The sequence below is a fragment of the Salvia hispanica genome, chromosome 4 (assembly GCF_029641045.1).
Source record: "Salvia hispanica isolate PSC_SH4W2 chromosome 4, Shi_PSC_v1, whole genome shotgun sequence".
NCBI lineage: Eukaryota > Viridiplantae > Streptophyta > Magnoliopsida > Lamiales > Lamiaceae > Salvia > Salvia hispanica.
The window spans coordinates 49,727,816-49,742,956 of NC_142695.1; the positions used below are offsets into that span (position 1 = coordinate 49,727,816).

General features: G+C 36.9%; 4 protein-coding genes across 4 annotated transcripts; 3 read left to right on the forward strand and 1 right to left on the reverse strand.

Annotated features, from left to right (window-relative positions):
- The first annotated feature begins 508 nt into the window (after positions 1 to 508).
- On the forward strand, positions 509 to 3,315 carry LOC125196426 (alpha/beta-Hydrolases superfamily protein). Its single transcript, XM_048094939.2, has 7 exons — positions 509 to 740; positions 828 to 1,000; positions 1,073 to 1,125; positions 1,354 to 1,468; positions 1,591 to 1,713; positions 2,709 to 2,868; positions 3,014 to 3,315. Exons 1-7 carry the CDS (start codon positions 600 to 602, stop codon positions 3,197 to 3,199), a joined length of 951 nt encoding a protein of 316 aa, XP_047950896.1. The 5' UTR covers positions 509 to 599; the 3' UTR covers positions 3,200 to 3,315.
- Positions 1,825 to 5,506, reverse strand: LOC125196427 (protein TRI1-like). The gene is made up of 2 exons (XM_048094940.2): positions 5,202 to 5,506; positions 1,825 to 3,853 (listed from the first exon to the last, which is right to left on the reverse strand). The coding sequence occupies exons 1-2, from the start codon at positions 5,439 to 5,441 to the stop codon at positions 3,728 to 3,730; spliced, it is 366 nt and encodes a 121-aa protein (XP_047950897.1). The 5' UTR covers positions 5,442 to 5,506; the 3' UTR covers positions 1,825 to 3,727.
- Positions 5,507 to 5,640: 134 nt separating this feature from the next.
- Positions 5,641 to 9,448, forward strand: LOC125197486 (RNA polymerase sigma factor sigB). The gene is made up of 7 exons (XM_048096238.2): positions 5,641 to 5,903; positions 6,519 to 6,799; positions 6,943 to 7,548; positions 8,106 to 8,336; positions 8,459 to 8,599; positions 8,695 to 8,895; positions 8,962 to 9,448. Exons 1-7 carry the CDS (start codon positions 5,819 to 5,821, stop codon positions 9,241 to 9,243), a joined length of 1,827 nt encoding a protein of 608 aa, XP_047952195.1. The 5' UTR covers positions 5,641 to 5,818; the 3' UTR covers positions 9,244 to 9,448.
- Positions 9,449 to 12,046: 2,598 nt separating this feature from the next.
- Positions 12,047 to 15,093, forward strand: LOC125193522 (protein SOSEKI 1-like). The gene is made up of 7 exons (XM_048091338.2): positions 12,047 to 12,137; positions 13,452 to 13,587; positions 13,657 to 13,726; positions 13,802 to 13,917; positions 13,982 to 14,567; positions 14,654 to 14,758; positions 14,841 to 15,093. Exons 2-7 carry the CDS (start codon positions 13,467 to 13,469, stop codon positions 14,992 to 14,994), a joined length of 1,152 nt encoding a protein of 383 aa, XP_047947295.1. The 5' UTR covers positions 12,047 to 12,137; positions 13,452 to 13,466; the 3' UTR covers positions 14,995 to 15,093.
- Positions 15,094 to 15,141: the final 48 nt, after the last annotated feature.

The following is a 15,141-nucleotide window of genomic DNA, read 5'->3' on the forward strand; positions in this document are numbered from 1 at the left end:
GATTCTTCAAATCGAATTAAAATAAATAAATTAAAACTAGTTTTAGTTCATTCTTGCGGAATAATTACATGTTATGGTTAAATGACTGGTTCTTGCTAAAACTGTCGAATATAGATAGACATATAATTGATTGCCATAAATTAGGGAGTAGCATCCATTTTATTTGGGAAGCTGATAAATTCGAATCCGAGACCAATATTAGCATAGGGAGAATAAAAAAATATGACGAACTTTACAAAAGTATTGATTCTTCGACAGTATGACTATTCTAATTTATCTAGATAGTTAGATGTTGGGCAAGAATATGTAAATGCTTCAAGTACGAAGTTTCATCTCGAATCATATCAACATCACTAAATATATTAAAAAAACCCTATTGCTAAGCATAATATATATGGTACATATGCTTAGAATTGATAGAGTTACGGCGGTAAATATTAATTATCCCTCACATAAGGGGGGGGCCGAGCTTATTACCAGATTTAACTGAAAATTGAAGATGCATAACATAAGTAATTGTTTTAAAAATTAAAGTGGTGATATTGAGGAAAATCTAGAGTGGACATTAACTACCACAAACGTCTCAACTGGCGGCGAAGATGGCCGTAGCTTTGGCTTCGCCGCCACTTCCTCAATTATCAGTAGCGTCAAAGCGCAGCTGCCGCTACCGTTGCACTTCACCACTCTCTCAGACCGACTCCTCCTCCTCCTCCTCCAACCGTCCTGCTGTCATTCTCCCTGTTAGTCCTCTTTGCTGCATTATTAATTCCTCAAGTAATTTCAAAATGCAATCTCCCAAATTATGTTTATGTTTGTGTTTGTTGCAGGGATTGGGGAATAATACCACCGACTACCAGAAATTAGCCCTAATTTTGAAAGATTATGGGGTGCCAACAGTCACTGCCAAGGTTTCCAGAATTGATTGGCTCAGAAATGCTGCTGGCTTGCTTGATTCAAATTATTGGCGTGGCACCCTCCGCCCTCGCCCGGTTCTAGATTGGTATACTTAGTCTCACCACCATTCACTTTCATGCTACATCAAACTAGTCTTACATCATGTATCTTAAGGCAGGTATCTTCAAAGGGTTGAAGAAGCTGTTAATGAGGCAAAGGAATTGGCTCAAGGTTTTCACTCAACATTGTTTTAACTATATTTGATTGATTCCACTTTGGTTTCCTTTAAAATTTTATATTGTGACTTCTTTGGCAAAAATATACTAGTACTATGGGAATCATGGTTTGATATACAATATAGTTTAAGTTTGTTACACTCATACAAAATATTTCACCAATAGAGTTGATCAATAGGCTTCCTAGACTAATTGAATCATAATGGAGTCATTTTCCGTGTAGGTTCTACATTATCTTTGATTGGGCACTCAGCAGGAGGATGGCTGGCCCGTGTTTATTTGCAAGAATATGGCACATCGGATATTTCCCTACTGTTGACATTAGGAACCCCACACCTGTATGCAATTTTCAGTTGTTGCTCTTCTTTCTTAGATTACTTATATGCCTCTTTCTCCATTATGTGCTTACTCATTGTTACAAAATGCTTTGCTGTTAAATGTTTCTCTTTGTTGATGTCAGTGCACCGCCTAAGGCCGTTTCAGGAGTCATAGATCAAACTAGAGGCCTCCTGGATTATGTTGAAAAGCATTGTGCTGAAGCTGTATACACCCCGGAACTAAGATACGTCTGCATCGCAGGGAGGTAACCTGAATTATGGTCAAAAATCATCCTAGAAGATTATACATTCAAATATACTATGGCTACAAAATACTTTCATTATTTAAGTTGTTCGTCATTTTTTATGTTATGATGCAAGTAAACCTACAAGAGATGAATTGCATCCTTACCTCTCTTTAGGCTTTTAATAACTTAAGTTGTTCGGATATGTGACTAATAATCACATTGGCTCCTTTTTTTCACTTCTCTCTCTCGTTTTGCATTCCTTTCTTCTTCTGTTTTTCTTGAAAAGTAGAACCACCTAGCAAAACATCTGTATAGATTTCTGCTTCCACCGACCAACATTATTGTAGATGAGTTGGAAAAGGGATAATGCTCGATGGTTCATTTTTTCTGCGTTTCCTAAACCTTTTTTAGGTATGTTGAGGAGAATGGTCATGGAAAGGATACAAAGATATCCATTTTAAGTCATGTACTCTATCGTTTTTTTTCTAATAAGGGTGAATGAATCATCTAGAAAAATCCAAGTCTGAACATAATATCAGTAATGAGATGTTGGCTTGAAGAGCTATTAACTCATCAGTGTGCAAAAGTTGTGAATAGATGGAGAGGTTGTTGTAGACAGCAAGGGCAGCTATGATAGAGCTGCAGAAGAGGATTTTGAAAATGCTATAAGTGTAACTTGTGTAAGGCTAAGGCTTGGGAGTATTTATCAATCAATTACAGAAACTATTCAAATATGTGAACCGTTTATTCAAGCTAAGGCTAAGGCTTCTTTAATCTGCAATCTTGATGTTTACTCAAGCTACTTAGAGTGCAGAGTTAAGTAGAATCTCTTGCATGCTTAGTATCGTTTATTCAAATAAAAAAAAATAAAACACAGTTTGTTCACAAGTAGAGGGCTACTATATTAGAGGTGATTAATGATCGGTAAAATATGTGAACTGTGAAGAGAAATGACTTCTACCAACGTGGGCTCCTGAAATTGCGGAAGCTGACCTTTTTGGTGCATACTGCAGATACATACAAGGTGTCCGTCTTCTTGGATCGACTAGTGATGAAAATCCAGAACTGATGATAGAAACAGAGCAACCAGTTGGTGAAATGAGTGTTGTTAAGACATCAGCACCAGCATCTGCCACTTTGCAAGCTCGATTTGTTGGTCAAGGATATAAGCAGGTAAACATCATTGCTTCAGGTTGGTTGGCTGGGGCTGCTTACTTATTAGTACCATCTAACAGTAAAAAAAAGTAGTCTCCCATAGTTTATGGAGAATCTATTCTTTTTTCCTTTCCTCATTCTAAAATTAAGATCTGTACATTAGGTTTGTGGGCAAGCGGATGTATGGGGTGATGGAGTAGTACCGGAGGTGTCCGCACACCTCAAAGGTGCACTCAATATCAGCCTAGATGGAGTCTACCATTCACCCGTTGGTTCCGAGGATGAAACAAGACCTTGGTATGGTTCACCTGCTGTTGTTCAGCAATGGATACATCACCTTCTCAACTGATTCTGCATTTCAGCAGTAAATAACTTTAGACTTTGTACAGATCACAATATACTTGAAGTTGAATCCACATATTACAGCCCTAGATTTATTTCAGTTCAAGTTATGGTATTCAATCATTCATCAGTCTTTACTTTCTCTGTTTGAAATAAGTTACTTAGTATAAAGCTCGCTGTTGTCTTTTTATAAGCAGTCAAGAATCTCAGTAGTTTGAACTTCCATTCAGACTGCCTTCCAATTTCAATAGCTGGATATACGAGTGGACAAATTATGACCTTTTAGGAAGAGCTGAAAGACAATTAGTCAAAATTCATGAATTTCAGAACAATTAGTCTGTTTCTATGTGTGCAGAAATCAGAAACAAGAAACAGCTTAGCGAGAGAGAGAGAGAGAGAGAAAGCAGAAATCATCCTACTTTTTACATTGTCAAGCTAGAAAATACGAATTTGGAAGTCGCCACAAAAAAAAGAATGTTAAATTAGAACTTGCAAGCAACTTCTTCATGAGGCTTGGACAACGCCCCAGCAGCATTCAAGCCGTCTTCACAAAGTGGGAAGAGAGCAGCTTAGCGATCTCAAGAAACCCCACTTTCTCCTTTCCTTCAAAGAGCTTCTTGAGCTTGTCATCACAGAAGATCTCCCTCCTATCTACCGGGTTCTGCACAAAAAGGTTTGGAACAATTCAATATTAACCAGTAAAATGGCTGCTGTTGGAATTTCAACTAGGTAGCAAGTTCAAATTCTATGTTTCACAGCCTATTTGAAGAAGCAATCATCTCAATGAAGCACAAGAAATAATAGCTTCCACGAAGAACCATACTCCCTCCGTCCCTAAAAAGTATGAACTATTTCATTTTTAGTCAGTCCCTGAAAAGTATGAACTTTCTAATTTTGTAAACTCCTTTCTTTCTAATGAGGTGGGACCCATTCTCCACTAACAATACTTTAAAAACTTTTTCTTTCTCTCTCTCTTACTTTTCCAATTATGCATTAAAACCCATGTCAAACCAAATGTTCACACTCTTTGGAGACAGAGGGAGTAGTATCTTCTTAAGGCTGAAGACAAGACACATTAGGATTGCTTCTTTTTAAAAGTGTTGATGCATTAAAAAGCTCAAATGGAGCATCTATTGGCAGCAGAACACACATGAGGGGAAGCAGGTAATCAGAATGGACAAATGCATCATGTTATTCAAGTACTGGAAGTCTAACGAGGCTTCTCTTATCTCATAGTAATTGATAATCCTATGTCTTAGCAAGTTAGATTGAGCTGTCTTCAAAGAAACAGCAAATATTTAAAGCTGTTACAGATTCAACTTGTATGCCTTATATATGAACTGTCAGTTCAATAAAAACAAATACTGTATGAGCTAATAGGAAACATAACTTCAGCTTCTTCAGGTCATAATGAGCTAATAGCCTGATACATATACATTCTAAAGAAACAGTAGTTCTTGTTGCATCAAGGATCGTATCTTCAAACTATAATTGATTATTACTCAATAAATATTTCCAACTTCCAAGCATTTTCTAAAGTATTACGAGCAACAACACGAATTATACATTTTACTGCATTTGGAGGGATAGTGCTAACATCTGTGACAAAATTCATTTGACACACAACAGACAGAAAGAAGGTTATAAAGATCAGAGTTTGATCAACCTAATAAGTATTTAATAACTAAAAACACTGTACTCCAACAAAGTACTAGTATTGAAACACTAAACCATCAAAAACCACATATGCCAATTAAACTGACAAGAACGTAAACTTGCTGAATGCTCAATAAATCATTGGACCAAATAAAATATCCCAATTTACATATTCAAACAAACATCACATACAAAAAGAAAATGTTCAACATATATATCCAACCACAACAAATGATAACAGTTCAATTAATCAAGTAATTAAACCATCACTGTTAAGTCCTTATGCAGCAACACAAACACGTAATACTACAAGATAGAAATTAGAAATGTAGATAGACAAAGTGCTACAATACCTGAAGATCGTTGAGCTTGATGTACGCCCAGACTTTCTTCACAGCCTCTACCCTAGAAATTTCTGGCTCACCCACAAAATCCTGAAGGGCGAGCGATATCGGTTTTGCCTTCATTATCCCAGACGGTGGGGTTGGCTTCTTTTGCTTAGGTGGCTTCGGTGCGGCGCTCGACGCCGCGGCAGACCTGGCGGCGGCGAGCAAAGCCCTGGAGCCCCGGAGCAATCCAGACGGCGTCGACATTGCCTTTCCTCTAGGGTTTGGATGGTGAGAGTGAAATTGAGAGTGATGAGAGGAGAGATCTCTTCCCTCTATTTTATTTTCAAATATTTTATTTATAAAAACATTTTTGCCGCTCTATTAAACTGAATGGGCTCGGCCCAAAAAGCCCAACTATTAATTAAGGAGATAAATAGTTGTCTTCCTCACTCCTCTTATCCTTATTATTATCTCTTTCTTTCTCTCTCTCCCCGAGAAGTTCACAACGTACTGCAGTGACCTGAGCTTCTCTGCGTCTTTGTATCTATATATCCCTCGTTCTCTGACTACTACGTGTTGGAGCAGGAGACATGGAATTGTAATGTTTGGAAGTGTAAATATAAATTTATAAATGTGTGTATATGGGAAGTATGCCGTGCCTGTTGCCGCAATTCAAGTGCTCGCCTGACACTTTCAAGTCTCAGAGCCATTCTTCTGTCCATTCATGTTAGTCATTCCCTCCTCTCTATGATTATTGATTGTGCAGCATTACTCCGTGGGTTTGTGGGTGTTCAATTGAGTTGGTAGCAGATTGGTTTAGATATATATGGTGTATTCTTTTGTGTGAGAGTTGAGAAGAATAGGCTGTTGTTCCTACTGGAGAATCAATTTATGAGATTTGAATTATGTTTTGCTACATTGGTGATACACATTGTAAGTCTCTATTATGTGTTGGATGCGGATGGGATATATTCACAATCCAGTTCGCCTAATCGCTGCTTCTGGGAAGTTTTGTTTTATTGGATATGATCAGATTTTTAAGATATTTGGCACCATCTCAAATTTCAAAAATACCTTTAGTTTTATCAACAACATGGGTTTTGTGAATCTTATAAGAGAACATCTTATTAACTCTAAAACATATTGTGAGGTGTAGTAGCTTATAAACGCTTTAAAGCGAGCTATGTTAACGCATGTAGATAGCTAGGTAGTTGTGGTTTTTATCATATAGAAGAACACAAAAAATTGTGGAGTCATCCTAACAGTTTGGGATGTTTATGCTATTGGTGACATCAGGCTTGTAGAGCTTTGGACTAATTTTGATAATGGACTTATTTGCAGTAAAGAGTAGAGAGGCCATCAATTTCCGGACACAATGTATCTCATCTGTCACGTCGGTGCCAACAGCCACAACATCATCAGTGCTTGAGTTGGAGAAGCTACAACTATCATCTTTAGAGGCTTTTCCTAATTCAGTTGCTGCTGATAGATCATGGAGAACATCGGCATCAACATCTGCAGTGCTTGAATTGGAGAAAGTAGCTTCTCTAGACACTCATTCAAATCATTTTATTGCAGAGAGACCATTGACATATGGTGGAGCAGTTGGGCCCCCATCTGAGGTTGGACAAAAAACATTCTACAGAATTCAGGATGTGATAATAGTTGTTTCTGTTTGATGGTTACATGCACACCTTTGAAATGAGAGACTGTCTTTAGCAAATTGTCTTGGATTTGAATTGATTTAACATTAATTACAATGCAGATACGTCATGGAGCCAATTTGGATGAGGCGACTATTTTTACAAGGGAAGAAACTGTCATCAGTGCTGCTGCATCTGAAGCACTTGCACTAGCTAAGGAGGCAGTTAAAGTAGCTAAAGAGGCCGCCATGATGATCACCCATCGTAAATCCACCAAGTCAAGTAGCACTACCACTGGAGTCTTACCTGAAGTAGATAATTTAATGTTTGAAAAGGGGAAGCTTACCTATCCTGCGGAAAAAGTTTTCACAGAGTCTAAAATTGCTGACATTGGGTTCGGCAGAAATTTTCCTGTTTCTGATCCCCTTGCAGAACCTGATGATGTGGAACCTAGTGCTGAGGAACTAGAGTTTCTCGAGTCACAACTGTCTGATAGTATAACTGTTAGATCAAAGCGTCAGACAGAACGTAAAGCCAGAAGAAGTAGGGCAGCAGAAAAGGCAGCAGCCAACATAGTGTCTGTGAAATCTGGTTCTTCAAGCCGGAAAAAACGCTCTTCTGTACAGGAAATAGATTATTCTGATCCCTTACGTTACTTAAGGGGGACAACAAGTTCTTCTAGGCTACTTACTGCTTCCGAAGAACAGATGTTGTCAGAAGGGATCCAGGTAGCTTTTGATAAATTTGCTTTCCGATTCATTCTTTTTGTAATGACACATATATTTACTTTGATATTTTTCTAGAAATCATTTTATTGACTGTGTAGCAAAATCAGCTTTGCTAAATCATTTAGTAACTTTCAATTTTAGGATCATGCTGCACTATGAAGTTTCACAGCCATTTTTTTGTTGTTGATAAATCTTTTGTCTTGCACTTCTCTATCTCTCCCCCTCTCTAAAACCTTATTTTTCTAGGAGCCTGAAATTATTACAGTCAATATTGATGGATCTTTAGGTTGATGGAAGTTTAGTCTTCATTTATCAGAAATCCCCTTTATCTTGGCATGTCCCATTATCATATCGATTTGCTTTGGACACTGATAAATGATGATATTTTAGATTTTTCCACTCAGTCTGACCAAACATTCTTAGTTATCATAGGTAATAGTTAGTGGGATCTTGGATTATCACTAAAATTTCTTATTCTTTCTGTTCTATGAGCCTCTTGCAGTGATTAGATGAGTCATGTTGCTTTTGCATTTAACGCATATCTATAATGAACGCAGGTCCTACTGAAGTTGGAAAAACTACAGGAAGAGCTTACTCAACGTTTTGGAAGCCCGCCTACTTTTGCCCAATGGGCTGCCGCGGCTGGTGTTGATCATAAAACCTTGAGAAAACAACTGGATTATGGTCGTCTATGCAAAGATAAAATGATTAAGAGCAACATACGGCTAGTTATTTCTATTGCAAAAAATTACCAGGGAGCCGGGATGAATCTTCAAGATTTGGTTCAGGTATTCATTATCTGATTGTCAAATCTGAAGTTACAACGTAGAAATTTAAAAAAAAAAAATCCTATGACCTATTTGCCTCAAACCCCATCATTCACTAATTGGTCTTATTGGTATGTCCACAGGAAGGGTGTCGCGGACTCGTGAGAGGTTCAGAGAAATTTGATGCCTCAAAGGGTTTCAAGTTCTCCACCTACGCTCATTGGTGGATAAAGCAAGCAGTACGAAAATCACTTTCTGACCAATCCCGGACAATTAGACTACCAGTAAGAATTCTGCTGTGCATTATTTTATCCATCGAATAACCGAGTGACTGTACAGTTTAACATGGAGGCTTATGTGATCTTAATTTGCTCGACAGTTTCACATGGTTGAAGCTACTTACAGAGTGAAGGAGGCAAGAAAGCAACTCTACAGCGAAAATGGTAGAGTTCCTGATGACGAAGAAGTTGCTGAAGCAACAGGGCTCTCCATGAAGCGACTTTCTGCAGTCATGCTGACCCCCAAAGCTCCAAGGTCCCTCGACCAGAAAATCGGAGTCAACCAAGACCTCAAACCTTCAGTATGTCCCAACATCACATCTTCTCATGACATCTCATTACGCCGTCTAACTTTTATTCTTGTATAGGATGTGATTTCAGACCCTGACGCAGAAACATCAGAGGAGTTGCTGACTAAGCAGTTAATGAGACAGGACTTGGCAAAGGTTCTGGACAGCCTGAATCCGAGAGAAAAGCAAGTTGTGTCGTGGCGGTTTGGGCTGGAGGATGGTAGAATGAAGACATTGCAAGAAATAGGGGAGCTTATGGGTGTGAGCAGGGAAAGGATCAGGCAGATAGAATCAAGCGCCTTTCGTAAGCTGAAGAACAAGAAGAGAACGAAACACCTGCACCAGTATGTGGCGTCATAGCAACTCCCCTTCATATTTTTGAGGCTTGCTTGTTGTCTGGTTCGTGTTAGGGAATTTTTCTCATTTTTCATCAGCTTTAACCCTTCTCTTTACGAGATCAGCATATATATCATGATAAGAATAGCTCCTATCATGTGTGAATACCACATTTTTGTGTTACATAAATTTGTTTTTGTTTATGAAATACCAATAAATTTTGTGCGCACGCTGATTTGGACAGAAATGAAGATTTTTAGTTGGGTTAAAAGAATTAGTTTAAGATTGAGATGATTATGTTAAAATAAATGGAGGTTGGATTTGGATTCTGTAACTAGAGACACTTTTATTTTAAGGTATAATTTAGTATATAGCCATTGATGCTTGGATTAGTAATTGGTTTGCATTTGCAGTAGCTGAAAATGAAGACTAGAGTTATTATGTAAGAAATTAAAATGGAATTACGGTTTTCCACATGATTTAGGATTTTGATTTTTTGAGTGACGGTCTTTTACCAATTTATTTGGCAAAGCTCGAGCGCAGGAATAAATGAGAGGAATTGAGATAGGTGGGCTATAAATTGGCTTAATTTTATTTAGGATCAAGTTCTTTTTTATATTTTGTGAAATTATTTTATATTGTTATCTATTTAGAATTAAATTGTGAAATTTAATTTCATTTAATTTCATTAACTAAATATAACCGACTGGCCCAACAATATTAATAAGAAATCATATTTAATTGTCTCATTATTAGTGGCTCATTTTAACATTAAACATAGTTCTTGTTTTTCATTCATGTATTAAAAAGTAACGAGTCACTAACTTTGAAGGAAAAGAAACTATTCAACGTCGTCATGATTATTTGGAGATGAAGATAATTAGCAGTAGTACAATATTCTTAGTCCCGAATGAAGCTGTGGGCTCAAAACACATGCAACATGCAACATCATTCATTTTCCCTCTGTTTATGTAATTTTTTTGCTTATTTCAAGCATGCAATTACATTTCGTTATTTTAGTGAAAATGTTAAAATTTTTGTTTGTTCGTAAATTAATTTAATTGTGAGTTTTAAATAGTAAATTATAAAATAAAAAAATTAAAAATTTATAAAAATGAAAATTGTAGTAAGTATATGAATAGCATAAGCACTAAGCACTCACTTATCAGTGCTTCAGAGATATGGATAATGTTTAAAAACATACTCCATATAATGTTCAACTTCTAGTGATCAACATTGTGATTCTTAATACCGTAAATATCAATATTGAAAACGGGGAAATCTCAATTTAAATATAATAAAATAAAATAAAATTACTGTCATTGTTAAGTTGACAAAATGGATTTTCCCAACACTATCTATTTAATGATGTTTTTTCTTGACACGACGGCAATAGGTAGATTGTGTATTTAGCATGGTTGATTCATGGAGTAGGTACAACCGTCATTGCAATTAATATCAATACACTTGTGAAGCTGATATTTAATCATTTTTTTTAAAAGAAAACAAACCAATCCTGAAACTAAAACAATTAACGAACGTAAAAAAAAATACCTATTCTATTACGAGCTTACCAAGTACTTAGATTCTCAAAGATAAACTCTCAAAAACATGGACTCCTCTAAAAAAACTATAATAGAAGCTGACAAAAAAAGTTTGTTGCAAATTATCTTTTCTATGCACGTGTCAAACCACAACTAGTCAAAAGTTGACACTTAGTTGTGATTCTAAATCTGTCCGTAATCATTGACACTCCGATAAAACTCTCACTCTCAACCCCAATCCTTCAAGCTCTAACCCATAGAATATGCTCTAAATCTTCGCCATTAATAGGATGGAGCAACTCCCAATGTTAACAACAAACCATGTCTCCACCCCCTAGAGCATCGAAAAAGCTTTCTACCAAAAGCTCGTCTCAAACCCCCTCCAGTGGAAGCATCCGTGTTTAACTTGATAGTACCCACCAATTGAGGTAGGCAGGTAGCCATCGAATAAACATAGGTGCATGTGTAGCTCCTATGTATATACTCTCTCCATCCCACCATAAGCGAGACGTTTCTTTTTTGCAATCGTTTTAGAAAAATGATAGTATAAAATTGTTAAAATGAAGTGCCTCCCTCATGGTGGGCGAAAGGAGTACAATTTGTCAAGCTAAGCTCCCAATGGTCTAGGCCATATTGAAAATCAACATTGTAGCGCTGGACCGGGATTAAATAAAACGTGGGCCGTGCTTAAATAACGGATCGATCTAATCTTGTATCTTGAGTCTTGACAACTAAATCACTAAATGCAAGACTAATAGAATTAGTACTCCCTCCGTCCCACTTAAAATGAAACATTTGGAAATCGGCACGGGATTTTATGTAGTGTTGTTTTGTGAGTTAATGAAGAGAGAGTAAAGTAAAAGAGATGAAAATGTAGAGAGAAAGTTGTTTCCATTTTAGAAAACGTTTCATTTTTAATGGGACAACCAAAAAAGGAAAACGTTTCATTTTTAATGGGACAGAGGGAGTATTACATTAACTATCGAAATAGTCTGGCCAAGCTGCAATCAAGGATAATGTGATCACAAAATTTTCATACTAGTTTTGAAGTTACTTCATTTCTTGGCTGAAGCTGCTGCCCCATTTCTATCATATTAATTGTTTGAAAATGAACAACTAACACTAAATTTACAAGAAACATAAGATACGGTTAAGGTCAACCGATTGTTATTCAATCATAAATGCATGAAAACCCTTCTCGCTAAATCCATAATTTTATTTGCAATTAATTTGTTGTTTATTGCTTGGGGCTTCACTTCACTACCTATATATATATCTGTGATGTTTTCCTCTTGCTTTATGAGTATGTTTTTTTCATAGAAGCTGAAATTGGTCATTTCCATTAAACATCCACTTCCGGACTGAATTTTACAGGTACCTAATTATATATAACTATGTTTATGTGTGTTCCTGCAGTCATGTGATTTATGTGCGAATGAAAGTTTGGTGATAATAATTAATTTTTACATATTAGATTATAATTGTGACATTATTATTATGTGATATCCAATTTGCACTCTGCACTGCATGCATGACAATGGAATAGAACTTAGAAGTATATGTGACAATTACCCACTGTTCTCCAGTTATAGATAATTTGGAAATTAATCACCCATGAAAACAGTATTCCACAATAATCACCAAATCAAGAGAGGGAAAAGTAATATTAAAAAAAAAAACCATCATGTCAGATTCAATAGTAGTAATTAAATAGAATTTCCCTGCTTTTGTGCAATTTACAAATTTTGTTATCATGATATATATGGATCATATAATTATATTGTAACTCTAATTCTCATTAATTACTTAATGATGGGGCAGTTGCTTCCCAACTAAATCATCATATTTAAATAATTAAAAGTATTTTTTCATTGCAAGACCTCAATTCAAACCAAAACGAATCCAACTCAATTACCATCTTATTTAAATGCTACTTATATGATTAGACGAGAAATTTTATTCTACTAACCATTTGAGCACTAAAAATAGAGAAATTTATATATCTCCATTTAATAGGTCGGGATTCGACGGTTTGAGTCCCCGAAAAGGTAAACGGGGAACCATGATTCTTTAAAAAACAAGATCATCTTTATAAAAAATAAAAGAAAAGTTGGTCAAAAGCTGCATATTAGAAATAACAATATACCCCGAAATGAAATGCTAGTTCTTGGAATAGACCAAGTTTGCCAAATTAATAGCTTTGTTATATTACAGTTATAGATTTTATCCTAGTGTGCAAAACCCCATATTAGTAGTAGTACTATATAACAAAACTACCTCCCCAAAATATTAATATACACACACACACATATAAGTATAAACCAATCCAATCTCCCTCACTGCGTGTGTATGTGCTTTTTTCCTGCAGAAAGCGAATTAACAGATCATAATTATATGGTAAAAAATCTCTTTATCCAATGATCCTTTCGATTCTCGCAACAATTACTAATGCAATGCATTTTATATTTTAAACTAGGAGTATGTTTGTCGTTGTAGGCCTGCAATATTAGATGCATGCATGTTTTTTTTATTTATTTTTTGTGTTTTGTTTATGTTTTCTTGCTTTATCTCAGGCCGGCATAGAACATAGAATTCTTTCTTGGGTTTCACTCGCCATTTGAACTTGTGTTTTATTCTTTTCTTCCTAAGAAAGTGAAATAAGGAGGCATTTTTGTTGTTTTTTGTTAGGCAGAGAAACAACTAATGGAGACACAAGAAGTGAGGAGGCTTCACATCGTCTACTTTCTTAGTCGAAAGGGGCGTATCGAACACCCTCATCTCATTCGAGTCCATCATCTCTCCAGAAATGGTGTTCGATTGCGAGGTTTGGTTTGGTAATTTTGAGTTCACAAAACCAGATGATATGTTTATGATATGAAACTGTGCAATGCAGATGTGAAGAGATGGTTGTCGGAGCTGCGTGGGAACGAGATACCGGAGTCGTTTTCTTGGTCATACAAGAGGTAGGTTTCATTTTTGTACATTTTCATGAAGTTGGAAATTTGGAGGTGTGTTTTTTTATTGATTTTGTTGTGCAGGAGATACAAAACAGGGTATGTGTGGCAGGATTTGGTAGATGATGATCTCATCACTCCCATTTCAGACAATGAGTATGTGCTTCAAGGATCAGAGATTTCATCCATCAATATCAAAGGTAGATTCTTTCACTTAGTGTCTGTCCAAATTGAATCTTTTTAAATCAGAATATTCATACACAGAGCAAAAAGTTAAGGAAAAAAAACAAACTCAACCAACAACAGAGGCCTCAGTTGAAGTCTCATCAAAACCGGCGTCTGAAATCGAAGAAGAATCGCCGTCTTTTGGCTCAGAGACATCCACATGTACAGATGACTCGGGAAAAGTCGAGATGCAGAAAAGTACGGACACAACCAAAGAAGAAAAGCCGAGCATCGATGACAAAGTGGGGAGGCACTGGCCTTTTTACTCCACACTTTTGAGCAAGAAGAGGAGCAAGAATGCCACTGTTGATGAAAAGACTGCTGCAGCTGAGGCTGTTGAATTGTGCAAGGACTTGGCATCGGAGCCTCAATGCATGAAGAGCAAGAACAACGCAAACAGCAAATCAAAAATGCTCAAGAACCTGATCACTTGTGGGGATGTAAAGACGAATGAGTCTGCGGTTGTTCTAATGAAGAAACCAAACAACAAGCCTTTCACGAGCACGTGTTGGAGTGATGTGGAGAATGTTCATTCCGCTGCGTTGTGGAAAAGGGATAGTGGCTTCGGAGGCTCTCAGAGGGTGTGTAGGATTCCTGCTTCGGCTCGACAGTACTTTAGTGGAAGGTAAATATTTCTTGTCATTTGTCTACTGTGAAGTCTGTGATAACTTACTCTGAGAAAATGATGGAATAATGATTGAATTCTTACAGGAGGAGCCTTGATGGGATCGAGGATTTGAAGAAGAGCAAGAGTGAACCAACAGAGCTAAAAGCACCTTGTGCTCCTTATAAGCCAGTGAACGGGCCAAATTGCTCGTAAGTAGATGTTGCTTTCTTGAGAAATTGTCCCCTCGGGCGAGCCACCGAAATGCAGTTATGTGTTTCTTTGTTGTTGCAGACAATGTGGAAAGGTGTTCAAGCCAGAGAAGATGCATGCCCACATGACATCTTGCAAGGAGCTGAAAGCTTTCTCCAAATGTGCTGCTGCTGATAATAAGGCAACTAATGAAAGTGGGGACTCATTTTCTGGCCATTTGCTCACTCTTTACTAATTCAAGCCACGTTTTATAGATAGAAAGATGTAAAGCATTTCAGCCTTCTTTGTGAAAAGAGATGCAATTTCGATACATATAGTTTTAACCCTTAGATTATGTCAATCGTCTTTGTTTGTGTGTGTGTGTGAGAGAGAGAGAGAGAGA

What these genes read in the sequence shown, in the direction of transcription:
- LOC125196427 (XM_048094940.2), bottom strand. Translation starts at nt 5,441, where the DNA reads ATGTCGACGCCGTCTGGATTGCTCCGGGGCTCCAGGGCTTTGCTCGCC. An exon ending in TCAAGCTCAACGATCTTCAG is followed by an intron (nt 3,854 to 5,201) that starts GTATTGTAGCAC and finishes CTTTTTGTGCAG; the next exon opens with AACCCGGTAGATAGGAGGGA.
- LOC125197486 (XM_048096238.2), top strand. Translation starts at nt 5,819, where the DNA reads ATGGGAAGTATGCCGTGCCTGTTGCCGCAATTCAAGTGCTCGCCTGAC. An exon ending in CCATTCTTCTGTCCATTCAT is followed by an intron (nt 5,904 to 6,518) that starts GTTAGTCATTCC and finishes ACTTATTTGCAG; the next exon opens with TAAAGAGTAGAGAGGCCATC. An exon ending in CCCGGACAATTAGACTACCA is followed by an intron (nt 8,600 to 8,694) that starts GTAAGAATTCTG and finishes TTTGCTCGACAG; the next exon opens with TTTCACATGGTTGAAGCTAC.
- LOC125193522 (XM_048091338.2), top strand. Translation starts at nt 13,467, where the DNA reads ATGGAGACACAAGAAGTGAGGAGGCTTCACATCGTCTACTTTCTTAGT. An exon ending in AAATGGTGTTCGATTGCGAG is followed by an intron (nt 13,588 to 13,656) that starts GTTTGGTTTGGT and finishes TGTGCAATGCAG; the next exon opens with ATGTGAAGAGATGGTTGTCG. An exon ending in TTCATCCATCAATATCAAAG is followed by an intron (nt 13,918 to 13,981) that starts GTAGATTCTTTC and finishes ATTCATACACAG; the next exon opens with AGCAAAAAGTTAAGGAAAAA.
- LOC125196426 (XM_048094939.2), top strand. Translation starts at nt 600, where the DNA reads ATGGCCGTAGCTTTGGCTTCGCCGCCACTTCCTCAATTATCAGTAGCG. An exon ending in GTCCTGCTGTCATTCTCCCT is followed by an intron (nt 741 to 827) that starts GTTAGTCCTCTT and finishes TGTTTGTTGCAG; the next exon opens with GGATTGGGGAATAATACCAC. An exon ending in ACATTAGGAACCCCACACCT is followed by an intron (nt 1,469 to 1,590) that starts GTATGCAATTTT and finishes TGTTGATGTCAG; the next exon opens with TGCACCGCCTAAGGCCGTTT.